Source organism: Bidens hawaiensis, unplaced genomic scaffold, assembly GCF_021521415.1.
Source record: "Bidens hawaiensis isolate Kalapana, Puna unplaced genomic scaffold, B.hawaiensis_p1.1 tig00025659_1, whole genome shotgun sequence".
In the NCBI taxonomy this organism is placed as follows: domain Eukaryota; kingdom Viridiplantae; phylum Streptophyta; class Magnoliopsida; order Asterales; family Asteraceae; genus Bidens; species Bidens hawaiensis.
This window is the reverse complement of record NW_027494108.1, coordinates 311,290-327,505: the sequence shown is the minus strand read 5'-3', so window position 1 is coordinate 327,505 and position 16,216 is coordinate 311,290. Positions and strand designations below refer to the sequence as shown.

Sequence of the window (16,216 nt, the reverse complement as noted above, 5' to 3'; positions counted from 1 at the left end):
ACCACTTGTATAATCTGATATAATATCTTTAAAAATATCACTTACCAAACTATTGTCTCTCATATAATTGTTATTTTTTGTCTAACTTTAAACTTATTGTCCCTTCAATCTTATCAACTTTTTTTCATAGTAATATTATTGCCTTCATTGTTGATACTTAAAACAATATTTATCAAATTATTTAACCTTTAATTATAAACCGAAATACGGCTCGTACTATACGCTTATACACGTAAATACATATACACTTTGTAGGCTAGAAAGGCATTAAGAGCACTTAAAGCATTGGTGAAGCTTCAAGCACTCGTACGAGGCCACATTGTACGAAAACAAAGCGCAGACATGCTTCGACGAATGCAAGCCATGGCCCGTCTCCAGGCCCGAGCCCTTGCCAACCGGGCCTACTTGTCGTCATCTCCCCATTCAAGCATCAAGTCCTCCTGGTCCCATCGTCATCCTGTAAGTAAAATGTTACATCACAAATTTTGTTACAATGTTATAAGGGTGTGCATGGTTCGGTTCTGTACGGTTTTGGGCTAAAACTGAACTGAAAACCAGAACTTTGGTTTTGGTTTTTTGAAACCGTTCGGTTTTGGTTTTTTGGATTTTGTTTTGGTTTTGGTTCGGTCTTGGATTTTTCGGTTTTTGCCATTTAAACTTGAACATTTTAGGCTGAAAAGAAAGTTGCCCGAAAATAATGAATTTATGTATAAATAATTTTGGCTGAAAGTATTTGAATTACATATTTATTAAATTCTTATAAATTATTTAAAATAAAAAATAAAAGAATAAAAATCTTGAAATTCGGTTCAGTTTGGTTTTTATTACATGCAAACCCATAACCAAACCGTTAGTTCGCTTTTTACTAAAACATAAAACCAGACAGTCGGTTTTTGTTTCGGTTCGTTTTTTCAGTCTGGAATTTTTGGTTTTTTCGGTTTCTTGCACACCCTACAATGTTACATAAGTTTAACTAATCTTACTTAACTAAATGTGTATTTGTGTATTTTTTTTGTAATGCAGCGATCAATCTCAATGTCAAACATTAAAGGCTCCTTTGGCCACGACCGAGAGCATCGCAACGCGCCAAACTGGTTGGATAACTGGATGGAGGACACTTCTTGGACAAGCAACTATGATGATAAAAGTGACAAGATTCTTGAAGTGGATACTTGGAAGCCAAGAAACCCGACCACTCCAACGAAACCAAATAAACATAAAAAAACGAGTATGACCCTAGTCGCTAGCGACCTCTCTTCGCTTGACTCAGATTTCGCGACAGAAAAAATGGTACGACCAAATTCTGCCTCGTCTAGGCCCAACCCGAGCCCATTCACTCCATGTAACCGGATTGAATACCCAAACAGCTCGTTTGGGTATTACCCGAGTCACCCAAATTACATGGCTAACACGGAATCATCTCAAGCAAGGGCGCGATCGTTTAGTGCTCCAAGGCAGAGGCGGCATTCGGGTCATTTGGAAACTAAGTCTGAGAGAAGTTTTCGAAAGTAGGTTGGTTTTGGGTTGAGATTAATATTGTTGGTGTTTTGTATAGTAACCTTAAGTTGTGATATTGGGTTGATTTTGTTTTGACATTATTGTTGGTGTCTTGTATAGTAACCTTAATTGTGACATTGGGTTTAACGTGTTTGTGACTTTGTGTTCTTGTTTTATGCTTGGAGTGATGTAAATAATGTATTTAATATAACTTTAAGGAGTGTTTTGATAAAAGAATTGTGAATCCTATATTACTATCCTTGGTAGATACTTTACTTCGATAATGTTTATTACAAATTTTACTAAGTTGCTGTTCTAAAGGAAAATTATTAAAATTTATATAAGTTTTTTTATTTATATATTTTAAATTAATTAAAGCAAATACTTAGAGTTTCTGTTCTGTCTTATATAAGTTGTTTATTAGAAATGTCTTGTTCGTTCATTTATGTTCATGAATGTTCGTTTATGTACTAATAGAAAATAAATAAATATTATCTAGATAGGCTATCTGCTTAAAGGTTTTATATTTGCTAATATGTGTTCATTTACATTTGTTCATGTATGTTCGTTTATCTTTGTTCAGTTATGTTAGTTTAGATTTTAAACAAACGAACATAAATGTCCCTTTTTAAATAAACGAACATGAACATAAATATTTGTTCGATTAAGTGTCCGTTTTCTTTTAAAGTTAAATGAAGGTACACGAACATGCACTTGTTTGTGTTCATTTGATTCGTCTACAGACTTTCATTATTTACATTGATGAATACATCAATTTTATTTGCATTCGTGAACACGTTAATTTCCTTAATGAATGAACACGAACATAAAATCTTGTTCAGTAGGTGTTCGTGAATCGTTTGTGAACACATTATTTTCTTAACGAACGAACATGAACATGACCTAGTTCATGTTCGTTCGGTTTGTTTACAGCCCTACTTGCCAGCAGGTCGGACTTATGGTAAAACGTGTCATAAAACTTCAAATAAGTAGTAAAGGCTTTACCTTATAAACAACTACTCATTTTGTTCCCACACCTATGTGAGACAAGTATTTAACACATTTACATTTAAGACTTTCGGTCACACCCAAACTTCAAACACACTTAATTACATATTGCTATTACATGTTTAAATGGCTGTGTTTAATATAAAGACTATGTAGTTCAAAAAATACTTGAAACTTTCATTGTATTGCATTATATATATTTGTGACGCCTTTCAGGCTTGGTTGGCCCAACTAGTGAATCGATAAGATTCATTATCAGTATGGTTCTAAAACATTTGTTGGGCTAAGCAAATCTTAAAAAGAATGAAAAAAAAAGTTTCCAACATAATCGAGCTAAAACATTTCATACATTATGGGTGAGACATAATTGAACCAAACCGAAAACCGAATTAACCTTAAAACAAGCGTTGGCTACATTTTGTACCCTTGGTTAACTGAACAATTCATATTTTCATATATTTTCTAGATTTTATACATCCATTCACATTCATATAGGGGTGGGCGAAGAAATATACGAACCAAACCAAAAACCGAATTAACCTTCAAATGGCTGTTGGTTACCTTTATACATCCTTTCTATGTTAAACAGCGATCGGTTAATTACTTTGATTAATAACCGAATCGAACCGAACCGAACGAAACCGTGCAAGAAAGTTAAAAGGGTGATACAAAAGAAAACCTAAAGTTCACTACAGCGAGCTTCTAAAACTAAACCTCTGCATCTTGTTAGCATTGAGCAGCAGCAGATATCGATGGGTACTTCAGTACAGGTAACGCCGTTATGCGGAGTATACAACGAGAACCCGTTGTCATACTTAGTCTCCATCGACGGCTTCAACATTCTCATCGATTGCGGCTGGAACGATCACTTCCATCCTCAACTCCTTCAACCTCTCTCCAGGTACTACAATTCACTCTCCCTAGTCCCTATTATTATTATTATTACTATTGCCTACCACTAGATTTGTAATATATGTAACCCTAATTACATTTCTTCTTCACTTAATTCAAAATTATTACCTAGTTATTATTATAATTTAAATGATTGTTAATTTAGGGCTAAGTTATTGAGAGCTGTTCCGTAGGCTGTTCTGGCAATGCATCTTAAGTTTAATTAGGCTGCTTGCGAGATACTTGAGATCGGATTGATAAGAAGCTCGAAATGAGCTGAGGCTAGTTGAGCGTTGTGTTTGACTTTAAGTTAAGTTTTACCTCATTTTTTGGACTTTGGTTGATTAATATTACATGGCGCAGCCAAGCTCGAGCCGAGCTTAGACTCGTTTATAGTTTTTCTCAAATTATATAAATATAATTAAAAATGAATTCTACCTGTAGCTTTCTTAGTGCAACATTTTCTCGAACAAAGTGAAAATCAATTTCAACGTGTGCTTTGTTGTTAAGTTAATAGGAAATTAGCTAGTTGGAAATTAAGTGATGATTTATATAGGGCTAATTCATTGAGAATTCCGCAGGCTGTTGGAACGATGTATCTTAAGTTTAATTAGGGGTACTAATGAGCCAAGCTGTTTGTGAGCTACTCGGGATTGGATTGTAAAAAGTTAGAAACGAGCCGAGCTTTTTGAGCTGAAAATAAAGCTCGTATAGTTATCAAGCCCAAGCTCGAGCCTTGTATGAAAAGCTTGTCCAGGCTTGCTATGCAGTCGATTTCCTGATGTATTATCGGTCCCTTGGTAAAGTACCAGTGCAAAGTATCGGGCCCGGATATTATCGGCAATATTGGACCGATATTTCCGATATCAGTGTTTTAAGTCTTAGTTCTCAATTTTTAGTGTTTAATTTTAGTATTTTAAGTTTTAATAAGTTCCTACTTGCTACAATTGTTAGTGTTTAGCAAGTTGCAAAAGGATAATTTGCTAGTGGTAGGATAGTATACTGAATTGGTAGTGTTAAATTGCCATATATATAAATTCTGCATGATATTAAAATTACCGATATCCCACTTCGATAACCGATATCTCAAATATTGGCCCTTGACCGATATCCCGTTGAGTCGAGCTTTCGCTCATTTAAGGTACTACACGAGTTCGAGCTAAGCTTAGACTCGTTCATGGTTTTTCTCAAAATATATAAAATAATATAAACTAGTTAATAAATAATAAATGAGTCAAGCCTGAGCCTGATAAAACGACTCACGAGCTGAGCTTGAGCTTTAGAAAAAGCACTCGAGCTTCAGTCCTCATAAGTCAAAATGAGCCGAACTCGAGCCTAGGCAAGCTTGAGCTTGGCTTTGCTTGGCTCGTGTATACGCCTAAGTTGAATAAATAGCTACCTGTATGAAATTGTTTAAACATAATATGGTTAATTTGTGCTGCAGGGTTGCTTCAACAATAGATGCTGTGTTGTTGTCACATTCAGATACATTGCATCTTGGTGCTTTACCCTATGCCATGAAACAGTTTGGACTTTCTGCTCCGGTTTACGCAACCGAACCGGTCTTCAGATTAGGGCTTTTAACTATGTATGATCACTATCTTTCTCGCAAGGTCTAACATCAGCCCCTTTACTTTTTTCTTCTTTTATACTTATGATTAAGGGCTGCAAACAAACCGGACGGACACTAACAAAGCCTTGTTCATGTTCGTTCGTTAAGGAAATAACCTGTTCACAAACAGTTTTCGAGCGACATTTCTTGTTCGTTCAGTAAGAAAACGAACCTGTTCACAAACAGTTACCTACGAGATTTCTTGTTTGTGTCCGTTCATTAAGGAAATGAACATGCTCCTGAACTGTTCACAAACACTTAACGAATACAAACAAATGTTCATGAACATATATGAACACTCATGAACACACATGAATTCACGATTATATATTTATTTAGAACAAAAGCTGCATTTTTCATCACAAACATTACGCATAATCCACCAAAAATAAATTAGTACTTAACATAGTTATCTAAACTTGACATAATTATCATAACCAATAAAATAAAAAACCTTTACATAAATGAAGACAGCGAACATAAATGAACATAAACGAGCGATTATAAATGAGCACATTAACGAATGTTCATGAACATAAATGACCAAACATGGCCTCTGTTCATGCTTGCTTGTTTAACTAAACGAACAAAATTTCTTGCTAGTGTTTGTTGATGTATCAAACGAACGAACATAAAGAACTTCATGCGAAACAGTTCACGAACTGTTCGCTGAACGCTCGGTTCGTTTGCAGCCCTACTAATGAATTCTTTGATGACTGTGTTTCCAACTATATTCATATACATGCAGCAAGTATCTGAGTTTGATTTGTTCACACTTGATGATATTGATTCTGCCTTCCAAAATGTGACAAGATTAACCTACTCTCAGAATTGTCATTTATCTGGTGAGCGTTTTCCTTGTTTATCTCACAAATTCACTTTTTAAAGTTTAATCTGCGTTTTTTCTTATCTATTCATTGATTTTATTACTAATGTCAGGAAAAGGAGAGGGTATTGTGATTGCACCTCATGTAGCTGGTCATTTGTTGGGAGGTACTGTTTGGAAAATAACTAAAGATGGAGAAGATGTTATATATGCTGTTGACTTTAATCATCGTAAAGAGAGGTATTTCCTATATCAATTGCATCCATATTTAATTATTTTAATTTTGACGTGGAATATTTAATTATTTTAATTTCAGGCATTTAAACGGAACGGTTTTAGAGTCTTTTGTTCGTCCCGCTGTTCTTATAACAGATGCATATAATGCTTTGAGTAATCAGCCTTATAGACGTCAAAGGGATCAAGAGTTTTTGGGTATATTTTTTTTGAATTGTGTAATCTGATTAACATATGTTTCGTTTAGGTATACCAATTTGTAGTTTTATAACAATCATATTTTTACATGTATTTGATATACGTTTTGAAATTTTAGATGCTATATTAAACACTCTAAGAGGCAACGGGAATGTATTGTTGCCTGTGGATACTGCTGGACGAGTACTGGAACTGCTTTTGATACTTGAACAGGTTAGTCTGCAATCTGCATAAAGTAACAGGTTTTTAAACATGGGCACTTAAAAGATTTTCATATACATTTTACCTTTTTATATTTAAACTTATAATTATTTTCTTTGATGTTGCAGCATTGGGAGCAACATCATTTGACCTTTCCCATCTTCTTTCTCACATATGTGTCATCAAGCACAGTGGATTATGTCAAAAGTTTCCTTGAATGGATGAGTGATTCAATAGCAAAGTCCTTTGAGCACACTCGTGATAATGCCTTCCTTCTCAAGTAATAATAGCTTTTTATCTGATATTAAGTATTATTAGTAAGAGTTATTATTCATACATGGAATTGTCATATTTGTTTGCAGGCATGTTACGCTTTTGATCAACAAGAGTGAACTAGAAAACGTCCCAGAGGGTCCAAAGGTAAGTGAAACTTCTACTTTAAAGGGGTACAAGTTTAATCCATTTTTTATTTAATTAAACTTATGATGGTAATGACTGAGCTATGCATTTAGGTTGTTCTAGCTTCTATGGCCAGTTTAGAAGTGGGATTTTCGCATGACATATTTGTCGAATGGGCCGTTGATGCAAGAAATCTTGTTCTTTTTACAGAAAGAGGCCAGGTAACTTTTATCTTTCTGTGTAAGGTCAAATATTTCACTTGATGTTTTCAGTTACTTATAGTCTGTGCTTTTTAGTTTGGTACTCGTGCAAGAATGCTGCAAGCAGATCCGCCTCCTAAAGCTGTAAAAGTTACACTGTCAAAAAGAGTTCCATTGGTTGGAGAGGAGTTAGCTGCATATGAAGAAGAACAAGAAAAGATTAAAAAAGAGGAGGCTTTAAAAGCCACTCTTGTCAAAGAGGAGGAGTCGAAAGCTGTGGTCGGTGCTGATGTTGGCAAAACCGACCCAATGCTCATTGACGGCCATACAAAAGCGGATGGTAAGTTTATCTTAGTTACCATTTTTTGGTTTCTGTTTATGATTGTCGACTAAAATGTTGAATACGAATGAACTAGGGCTAACTGCAAGAAATTGAAACAAAATTTGTACTTTTTCTTGATTTTAGCAACCGACCTTATATTAGGCACAAAATAGAAACCGTCACTTTCTTACTGATTTATTAACGGTTGTAACAATGAATAACCTGTTCAACTAGTAGCAAGTCATTGTTTTGCTTATTTTTTTCAAAAAAATGATGATTTGGTATCTTAGTTGTCGTTTTTGTATGCGTGATTTGGCATCGGACGTGACATTCAATAATTATCTTTTAAGGATAAAGTTTTCAAAGAAGATTCTTCTTCTGTTTTTTAAACTTGTCAATATTTTTTTTAAAAACATTTGTTCACATAAGCTTGTTTTGCATACTACATACATCAGCCATATACATGTTTTACGTGTTTTATAAATATTAATGTATCAAACCTAACTACTGAACCATATTGTTAAAATAATAATCTTGTTTTTTGAGTAAAACAGATTTGGAGGTTGTTAGCATTTGAATGAAGTTTATTATGGTTTCAGCTTTGGTATTGAACAGCAATTGTTTGTTGCAGGTGGTGGGGTGCGTGGGGAAGCATATCGTGATGTATTAATAGATGGATTTGTTCCAACCTCGAGTGTCGCCCCAATGTTCCCATTTTATGATAAGACCTCAGAATGGGATGATTTTGGTGAAGTCATTAATCCTGATGATTATGTAATCAGGGATGAAGATATGGACATGGGATCTATGCCTGTAAGCTTTATATAATTTCATGATACTTTTATGTATATATATTATATAGAAGTGTTTGTAATACACATACTTTGGTGATATCAGATGGGTGGAGATCTTGATGGAAAACTTGATGAAAACACTGCTAGTTTGATGCTTGATACAACTCCATCGAAAGTCGTATCTTCCGAACTCACTGTAAGTTGTAATATACTAGCTTTGACCTTAAAAAGTCAAAAACTTCTATTTATTATTTTATATTGATATTATGTCTGTTTCAGGTCCAAATCAAATGTTCATTGGTTTACATGGATTTTGAAGGGCGTTCTGACGGTCGATCGATCAAATCAATTCTTTCTCATGTTGCTCCCTTGAAACTTGTATGAACCCTCTTCTTTTCTATTTATTTAATTAGCTCCACTATAACAAACTATTAGACATATATAAAATCTTCTGTAATAGGTGTTGGTGCATGGATCAGCCGAGGCCACCGAACATCTGAAGCAACACTGTCTGAAACATGTTTGTCCCCATGTATATGCTCCTCAAATTGAAGAAACAATTGATGTCACTTCAGATTTGTGTGCTTATAAGGTACATAAAAAGTTTTCACTTGATGTTTTTTTGGACCATTTATCGTCAAATTAACATTTATTTGGTTGGTTGTGATATAGGTGCAACTCTCTGAGAAATTGATGAGCAATGTTTTATTTAAGAAGGTTAGCATATCTCTCTATTATTATTACTATTATTTATTATTAATATTATTATTATTATTTATTATCTCACATATTTGATGACAAAAAATTTGCATTTTGATTTTTGACCCATTTGTTTTGACTGATGCAGCTCGGAGATTATGAAATAGCATGGATTGATTCTGAGATAGAGAAGACGGAAGGTGGTTCGTTGTCCTCACTTCCTCTTTCAACAGCACCGCCTCCTCACAAATCGGTTCTTGTCGGTGATCTGAAAATGGCAGACTTTAAGCAGTTTCTTTCCAGCAAGGGTATTCCGGTAACTTCATCTCTTTTGCTTGCAACTGAATCTTATAATACCAAGTCACCGTTCATAACGTCATGCATTTAACAATAAACCATTTCAGGTAGAATTTTCTGGTGGGGCCCTACGATGTGGGGAGTACGTGACACTGCGGAAAGTCGGGGATGCTAGCCAGAAGGTGTGTATTAAGAATATTATTTATCTATTATGAGCCAATTCGGTTCGGCGTTTAAATCTTGAAGTTTGTTGTGTAGGGTGGTGCTGCTGCGATCCAACAAATAGTTATTGAAGGTCTGTTGTGTGAAGAATATTACAAAATTCGAGAATACCTTTACTCGCAGTTTTATTCACTTTAATGTAGGATTAAAGATTCATGTTGTAATTGGCTTGTAACAGTTCTAAGACTGCTGATAGAATCTTGAAATTGAGGCTTTTTACGGCTTTGGGCACTCGGTAATGAGTTGACCAGAGTCGGCCCGCTTAGCTAGACCAGTTGTCTACATTTAATTTAAACACGGCATGAGATGAATTAATATTTAAAACAGTTAAAATTGATCACATGATATCGATGTTTTTAAAAGTTACCTACATATTATAGTTGTATTACTGATTTAGTTTCTAAAAGAGTTAACATGTATAGAGACCCGAATGGTTCCTTTATGGTCTAATCATGTAGGCGCCTATGTAGTGAGATTTGGTTGGAGTACTTGGGTTCCAATAAAAGTGAACATCTTCGCATGGAGAGTGAAATTGGTTGGATTCTATCGATGCACTTGTTCACCAAATGGGTACTCGTACTTAGAGGTGGACAACAAAACCGGTTCCTGGAACCGGTTCGGTGGAACCGAACCGGTTCCTACCCGTTTTTCGTAGGAACCGGTTCGGTTCCGTTTCAACCCGACGATCCGGAACCGGTTTGACATGTTTGGAGGTGTACCGGGTAGGAACCGGAACCGAACAACCGGTTCGACCGGAACCGGTTCGGAACCGGTTATAGCCGTTGGAGTGGTTCTAGCCGTTGGGAAACGGTTTTATGGCCGTTTTTTGACCGTTGGGGTCAAAAATGGCCGTTTTTTGGCTCCCCAAACACCCCACTACTAGTATAAATAGGTATTTGGTGTAATGGGTTCATCACAACACTCAAAACGCAAACCCGAACGCAAAAAAATACAAAAAAACGCTATTACAACGTTCTGAGTTCTCTAATCTCTTGTTTTCTCTTCTTCTATATTCATATTTGTTGTTATGGCTGCCTCACAATCATCGGTTGGTCAAGGTTCCACCGCCGGACCAAGTTTCGTTCGTATTGTACCTCATAATCGTAATCAAGAGATTTGGGGCAATTGGGATTTGGTTGAATTGAGTGACCATTCATTGAAGGCTCGGTGCAAGTTTTGTGGGATTTATTTAAACCCACTTTCGAATTCAAATTTGAAGAAACACATCGAAAGACCGTATTGCAGGGCGTTGAAACAGAACGTCGAGTCGCAACAAACGCAAATGGATAGTGAAGGCGGAATATTTACATACCAAATTGATCGAGTTCAAGATCGTATGGCGAAGTTTGTGATTCAAGAAGCTTTGCCGTTTAGCCACTTCGACAACCCTCGCTTAACCGCCATGATTCGAGATACGCTTCAACCACAATACACTCACGTAAGTCATCATACTCTTAAACGTTATTGTTTAAAATTGTGGAAGAAGGCCAAAGAGGTACTAATTGCATATTTTGAAAATATAAATACGGGAATAAACTTAACTACTGATGTTTGGTCGGCTCCACATGGTCTACCCGAATCTTATCTTTGTGTCACCGCTCATTGGTCCCTTGGTTCTTTCGGAGTTATTTTTAATCGTTAACAATCTTAAAGAATTTGAAAATAAAAGTCCAATGTTTTCAAACATCATATTACCAATGAAGTTTAAATTAAAAAAATACTTTCTTGAATTGCCACCGATTTTTACTTGCGCCGCCGCTTTAAACCCAATGTTAAATGTTACGGGGGTTGAATGTGTGATAGACGAAATTTTTTCAGCCTTAGATATGCATGAAGTTGACCCAAACTTTTCAACAGAGGCACAAAATGATTTTAACTTGAATTTTAAATTTATGTATGACTTTTATATAAATAAATATGGGTCAAACATACACATGCCTAATCCGGGGGGGTCTTCATCAAGTTCAAGTGCTCCTAGAGTACGAGACCCCATGATTAGCCTTATGAACACCGTTCGCAACGTAACGGCTAAAAAACAAAGGGGTAACACCCCTTCAAGCGAACTAGGAAGGTATAGTGCATATGATTTCTCTACCGGTTTATCCGAAGAGGAATATGGCACTTTTGATGTTTTGGCTTGGTGGAAGGTAAAGGAAACCGAGTTTCCGATTCTTGCCACCATGGCCCGTGATTTACTAACCGCCCAAGCTTCTACGGTAGCTTCGGAATCTGCTTTTTCTCTTAGTGGCAGGGTAATATCGGTGAGAAGAACAAGACTGAATTCGGAGTCGGTGGAGATGTGCATTTGCTTGAAGGATCACTTGGACTCAATCGATCGTGTTCAACACGTAACCACTCTGGAAGACGAAACACCACTTGATGTTCGAGTGCACGACGAACAAGAAGGCGTTTCTACAAGTAATTCTGATGAATAAGTCGTCACTCAATAATTACGACGAACAAGAAGGCTTTTCTAGAAATAATATGTCACAACTTTATATTTATAAGTTTAATGTTTTGTTAGTTTGTTTTTGAATATTTTAAAACATGTAACATTTTTTTTTTGAACTCCTTAAAGTAAATAAAATGAATTTTATGTTAATTGTTTTTTTTATTTAACATGTTATACAAATACGAGCAGCGGAAACGAAAAACGAAAAAAAAAATTATTTTTTACACTGTAACCGGTTGGAACCGGTTACAGTGTAAGAACCGGTTTAGGAACCTGTCAGAACCGGTTCCACCGGTTCCGGGTCCGAGGGTTGGGGAACCGGTTCGGTTCCCTAACCGGTTCGAACATGGAACCGGTTTAAACAGTGACGTTGACTAATGGAACCGGTTCTGAACCGGTTCCGGTTCCTTTGACCAACCCGATTTGATCACCTATAACCGAACCGAACCGGTTTGGGTTTAAAACCGGTTTCATCCAAACCGGTTCTCAAACCGACCCAAACCGTCAATTTCAGGACCGGTTCCTCTTAAGATCTACCAAACCGGTTTGAGAAAAACCGGTTTATAAACCGAACCGAACCGACGTGACCAGGCCAGCCTATCTTGTGTCTAAACCTGTTTATAAACCAAACCGGTTTGAGTCAAACCGGTTTTGACCAGCCGTTGACCAAACCGGTTTGGTTTGGGTTTAAAACCGGTTTTGTACACCTCTAGGTTCGGTTTGCCTAAAACCGATCCCAAACCGGTTTTTCTGTACACCTCTAGTCTCAAGGTCTTATCAAACAATTTTACCTATAAGTTTACAAACACATTTTTATAAAAGATGTAATTTTTAGTATATCTTGTATAATTTTAAAAACTGTTTTTTGCTCATAGAATATAAGTTTATGAGGATTTATATTTTACATCCAATGCATATGACCATGGATTTGTAGTTGTAGATGACTTGGTTTGATTGAGCGTTAAGTTTAAACTTAAAATCATATGGAATAAGTATGACCATTACACTTCGACTGTACCAATAAGTGCCAATGATCGTGAAAATAATGGACGATCTTGGATAAAAGAATGGCGGTCGATCCACGATCCAATCATGGACTAACCGTATGGCTGTTGGTTGCTCCATTGTTCATTTTTATGCTTGATCTTTCATTTGTTGAGCTACGATTTGATCTTAGGCTAAATGCTTTTTTAAAAATCATCAAAGTAAATACTTTATAATGAACATGTATGAACCAACAGAAAAATTACACAAAGAAAAAAAAACATAAAGTTACTTTCAAAGTCATTTAATAGAAAGATAATATCTTTATGCTAAATAATAAAGTTAGAAACATTCCAGATTTAATCAAAAAACATTTTTTTCATTTTTTTTTATATTAGGAAAAAAAAAGTCAGATATTTTTGACTGTCTCTTCTTTATTTAAAAAAACATAAAATATTTCAAAGTCACTTAATAAAAAGATAATGTCATTAATGTTAAGTATTAAAGTTAGAAATATACCAAATCTAGTCAATGCTTTTTTTTTTTTTCATTTTACCGTCATCATCATTCATCATTATGAATAAATCATATTCTTTTCACATGTACAATCTTCATTAAAAAAAATATATTTTCAAAGTCATTTAATAGAAAGATAATGTCTTTAATGCTAAACAATAAAATTAGAAATATTCCAGATTTAATTAAAAAACTTTTTTTTCATTTTTTTATATTCACCTGCCCAATCTTCATTAAAAAAGAAAAGAATAATAAATTACTTCAAAGTCATTTAATAGAAAGATAATTTCCTTAATGCTAAACAATAAAGTTGGAAATATACCCGATTTAATCAATGTTTTCTTTTTTTATTTTCAGTTTTTGTTTAACCTCATTATCAATTCATCACTATGAATAAATCTCATATAAATTTTGTATATCCTTACTTCAAATAATACTTGAAGTCATTTAATAGAAAGATAATGCCATTATAATGCTAATCAATAAAGTTAGATGTATACCGGAGGTTTTCATTTTGTTTTGTTTTATTTTATTTAATAGAAAGATAATGCCATTATAATACATGAAGTCATTTAATAGAAAGATATTTTTCTCATTCCATCATAAAGTTAAAACTGGAAGTAATAACGTCTTTAAGTCATTTGTTATTATATCTTCAAAAGCACAATTATTATCTTATTTTGTTTCTTGGGATGAATTTATCAAGTTCAATTATAGTTACTGTACTTTCCAGAAAACTAAAAAAACCAACTAAAAACATGCACTTTTTTATTGTTATATATAATTAAGGGTACTGATAAACGTACCTCTTTCCATACGATTTTACTAAATATACACCCCCTTAAACTTATCAAATCAATTACTATTTTCCTTTAACATTATTTACATGCATATTAGTCGCTCAAACATTTTGTTTCACTTAATAGCCTTCACTAAATATATCAAATTAAAAACCATATTGTTATTATTAATTATTTTTATTATTATCATTGTAAATATTATTAATATTTTATTAGTATTAATATCCACACTCTCTCTCTCTCTCTCATTTATATATAGTTTTATAAATATAATAATGCATCGACAATGATAATAGTAAATATTATTATGATTACAAACTAAGATTAACACAAAAAAATCAAAAATAAAACTTTGTAGAAATAAAAAAAATAAAAAAAACTTTTAAAGAGAGATAGTAAATTTTAAAAAAAATACTAGAGGGTAGTAATATGCCAAATAAAATTTTTGAAGGAATTCAAAGTTCAGGGGAGGGGGTTACGTTTAACCTAATCCATAATTAAAGGGCCCGTAGAAAAATACAAGCACCAACAGAGCCTGACCAAAAATATCTTAAGCTAGCATCAAGTGCCATCAATGAGATCTTAAAAGCTTGAGATGCAGTGGCGAATCTTGGACGAAGACACCGGGAGGGGAGGGGGGGGAGACTCAAGAAGTATAAAAATTTTCATAAACGAAGGGGGCCGACTCAAATTTTCGGTCGAAAACAAGTAAATTTATACTACGTATAAAAATTGTTGGACCAAAAACGGGTAAATTTACACTACTGTGGCAAAAAAACAAGTGGTGGCAGTGTGTGTGAGTGTTTGGGGGGGGGGGGGGGGTTATACTTCGCCCATGTTGAGATGACCAATATGGAAGGCGGAGGAGAGACTCTTAATTTTGTCGAATATGCAATAGCTTTTCCTCCTTGTCTTGGCCAAAAAACACATGGATTTGTAGCTAAGGCTACAAGAGCTAACTACGTGATACCGATGACTAGTTCAGCCTTTATAGAAGTATTACTCAACACGGTAACACTTCAACTTTTATTCTTGTTGGTTTTATAGAAAACCAAAGATTATATTAAGTTATATAAAAACATGCATGATTTATTGAATTACGGGATCGATGGAGAGAAGAGAAATGTTTACAGGCATAATTGAAAGTTCTACCGTTGAAGTGTTTTTTAATGGTATAGGAGAATCAAGAAATGGCGCTCTCCAACTTGAAAGCCCGTCTGTATTTAAATTAATGTTTTTGAAATGAACAAATGCTAAAATATCAAAAATTTATGTGGACGAAAGCCGAAACTCAACTCATATTGAATTTAGTACCAGTATGATCCATGACGTTTATTCGGTTCAACAAACATAAAGCAGAGAGGCTATGGATTTTGGTTGATTTTACCATTGATTACGGGGTGGAAGGAGACTAACTTACCAAGAAGGTGTCCTTCTAGTTGTATCATACATGATATGCCAAATGGTTTCACAAAGATATATTATATATACAATCACTTATGTGTTTTTGAGTTGCATAATGTCTAATTATATGATATAACATGTGACGAATATGTGTAAGTTATATGGATCAAACATACAGAGTGCCAACAACAATTGATCCCAGATAAGTATTGTTGATAAATTAGATCCGGTGTGGGTTTTGGTGCATGCAGATGGATTTGTGCACTTTTACGGTACTGTGAGGGCTTAAGAGCCACCACTTCGCCCACACTTAACACCCACTTGTTACAAGATACAAAAACAAGCTTAAAAGCACTAGCTTCTCGATTTTGCAATCAAATGCAAGTTTACGAAGTTAATTGTTTTCTCGCATGTAAAGACACCCATAGAAGAACAGATTATGGTGTTGCAAGAGACTTCGAGCGAACCGAGTTTTCCTCCACAGCGATAAGGGGCTAAAAGATCTACTACTTTAATTCCGGTTTTAAAAATAGATAGTTTGTATCTAACTGTATAAAGGCAGGCGCAGATCTATGAATAGAGAATGTTGTGCTATTATCTACAGGACCTAAATTATCAATAGGCTCCCCAAGCACAAGAAAGTCTAAGTATATATTTTAC

The 16,216-nt window shown here is 34.8% G+C and overlaps 2 protein-coding genes across 2 annotated transcripts; both read left to right on the top strand.

Moving 5' to 3' along the window:
* Nucleotides 1-255: 255 nt before the first annotated feature.
* Nucleotides 256-1,541, top strand: LOC143572006 (protein IQ-DOMAIN 23-like; the record flags this gene model as incomplete). The annotated part of the gene is made up of 2 exons (XM_077057280.1): nucleotides 256-459; nucleotides 1,024-1,541. Coding segments are annotated over 2 exons (693 nt in total), but the record flags the coding sequence as incomplete, so codon positions are not given.
* Nucleotides 1,542-3,257: 1,716 nt separating this feature from the next.
* On the top strand, nucleotides 3,258-9,671 carry LOC143571993 (cleavage and polyadenylation specificity factor subunit 2-like). Its single transcript, XM_077057272.1, has 18 exons — nucleotides 3,258-3,406; nucleotides 4,841-5,009; nucleotides 5,757-5,853; nucleotides 5,948-6,074; nucleotides 6,151-6,266; nucleotides 6,385-6,479; nucleotides 6,596-6,747; nucleotides 6,830-6,887; nucleotides 6,980-7,087; nucleotides 7,163-7,406; nucleotides 8,020-8,201; nucleotides 8,286-8,378; nucleotides 8,462-8,560; nucleotides 8,643-8,774; nucleotides 8,855-8,899; nucleotides 9,030-9,197; nucleotides 9,286-9,360; nucleotides 9,437-9,671. The coding sequence occupies exons 1-18, from the start codon at nucleotides 3,258-3,260 to the stop codon at nucleotides 9,536-9,538; spliced, it is 2,211 nt and encodes a 736-aa protein (XP_076913387.1). The 3' UTR covers nucleotides 9,539-9,671.
* Nucleotides 9,672-16,216: the final 6,545 nt, after the last annotated feature.

What these genes read in the sequence shown, in the direction of transcription:
- LOC143571993 (XM_077057272.1), top strand. Translation starts at nt 3,258, where the DNA reads ATGGGTACTTCAGTACAGGTAACGCCGTTATGCGGAGTATACAACGAG. An exon ending in GATAATGCCTTCCTTCTCAA is followed by an intron (nt 6,748 to 6,829) that starts GTAATAATAGCT and finishes ATTTGTTTGCAG; the next exon opens with GCATGTTACGCTTTTGATCA. An exon ending in TTTTTACAGAAAGAGGCCAG is followed by an intron (nt 7,088 to 7,162) that starts GTAACTTTTATC and finishes TGTGCTTTTTAG; the next exon opens with TTTGGTACTCGTGCAAGAAT.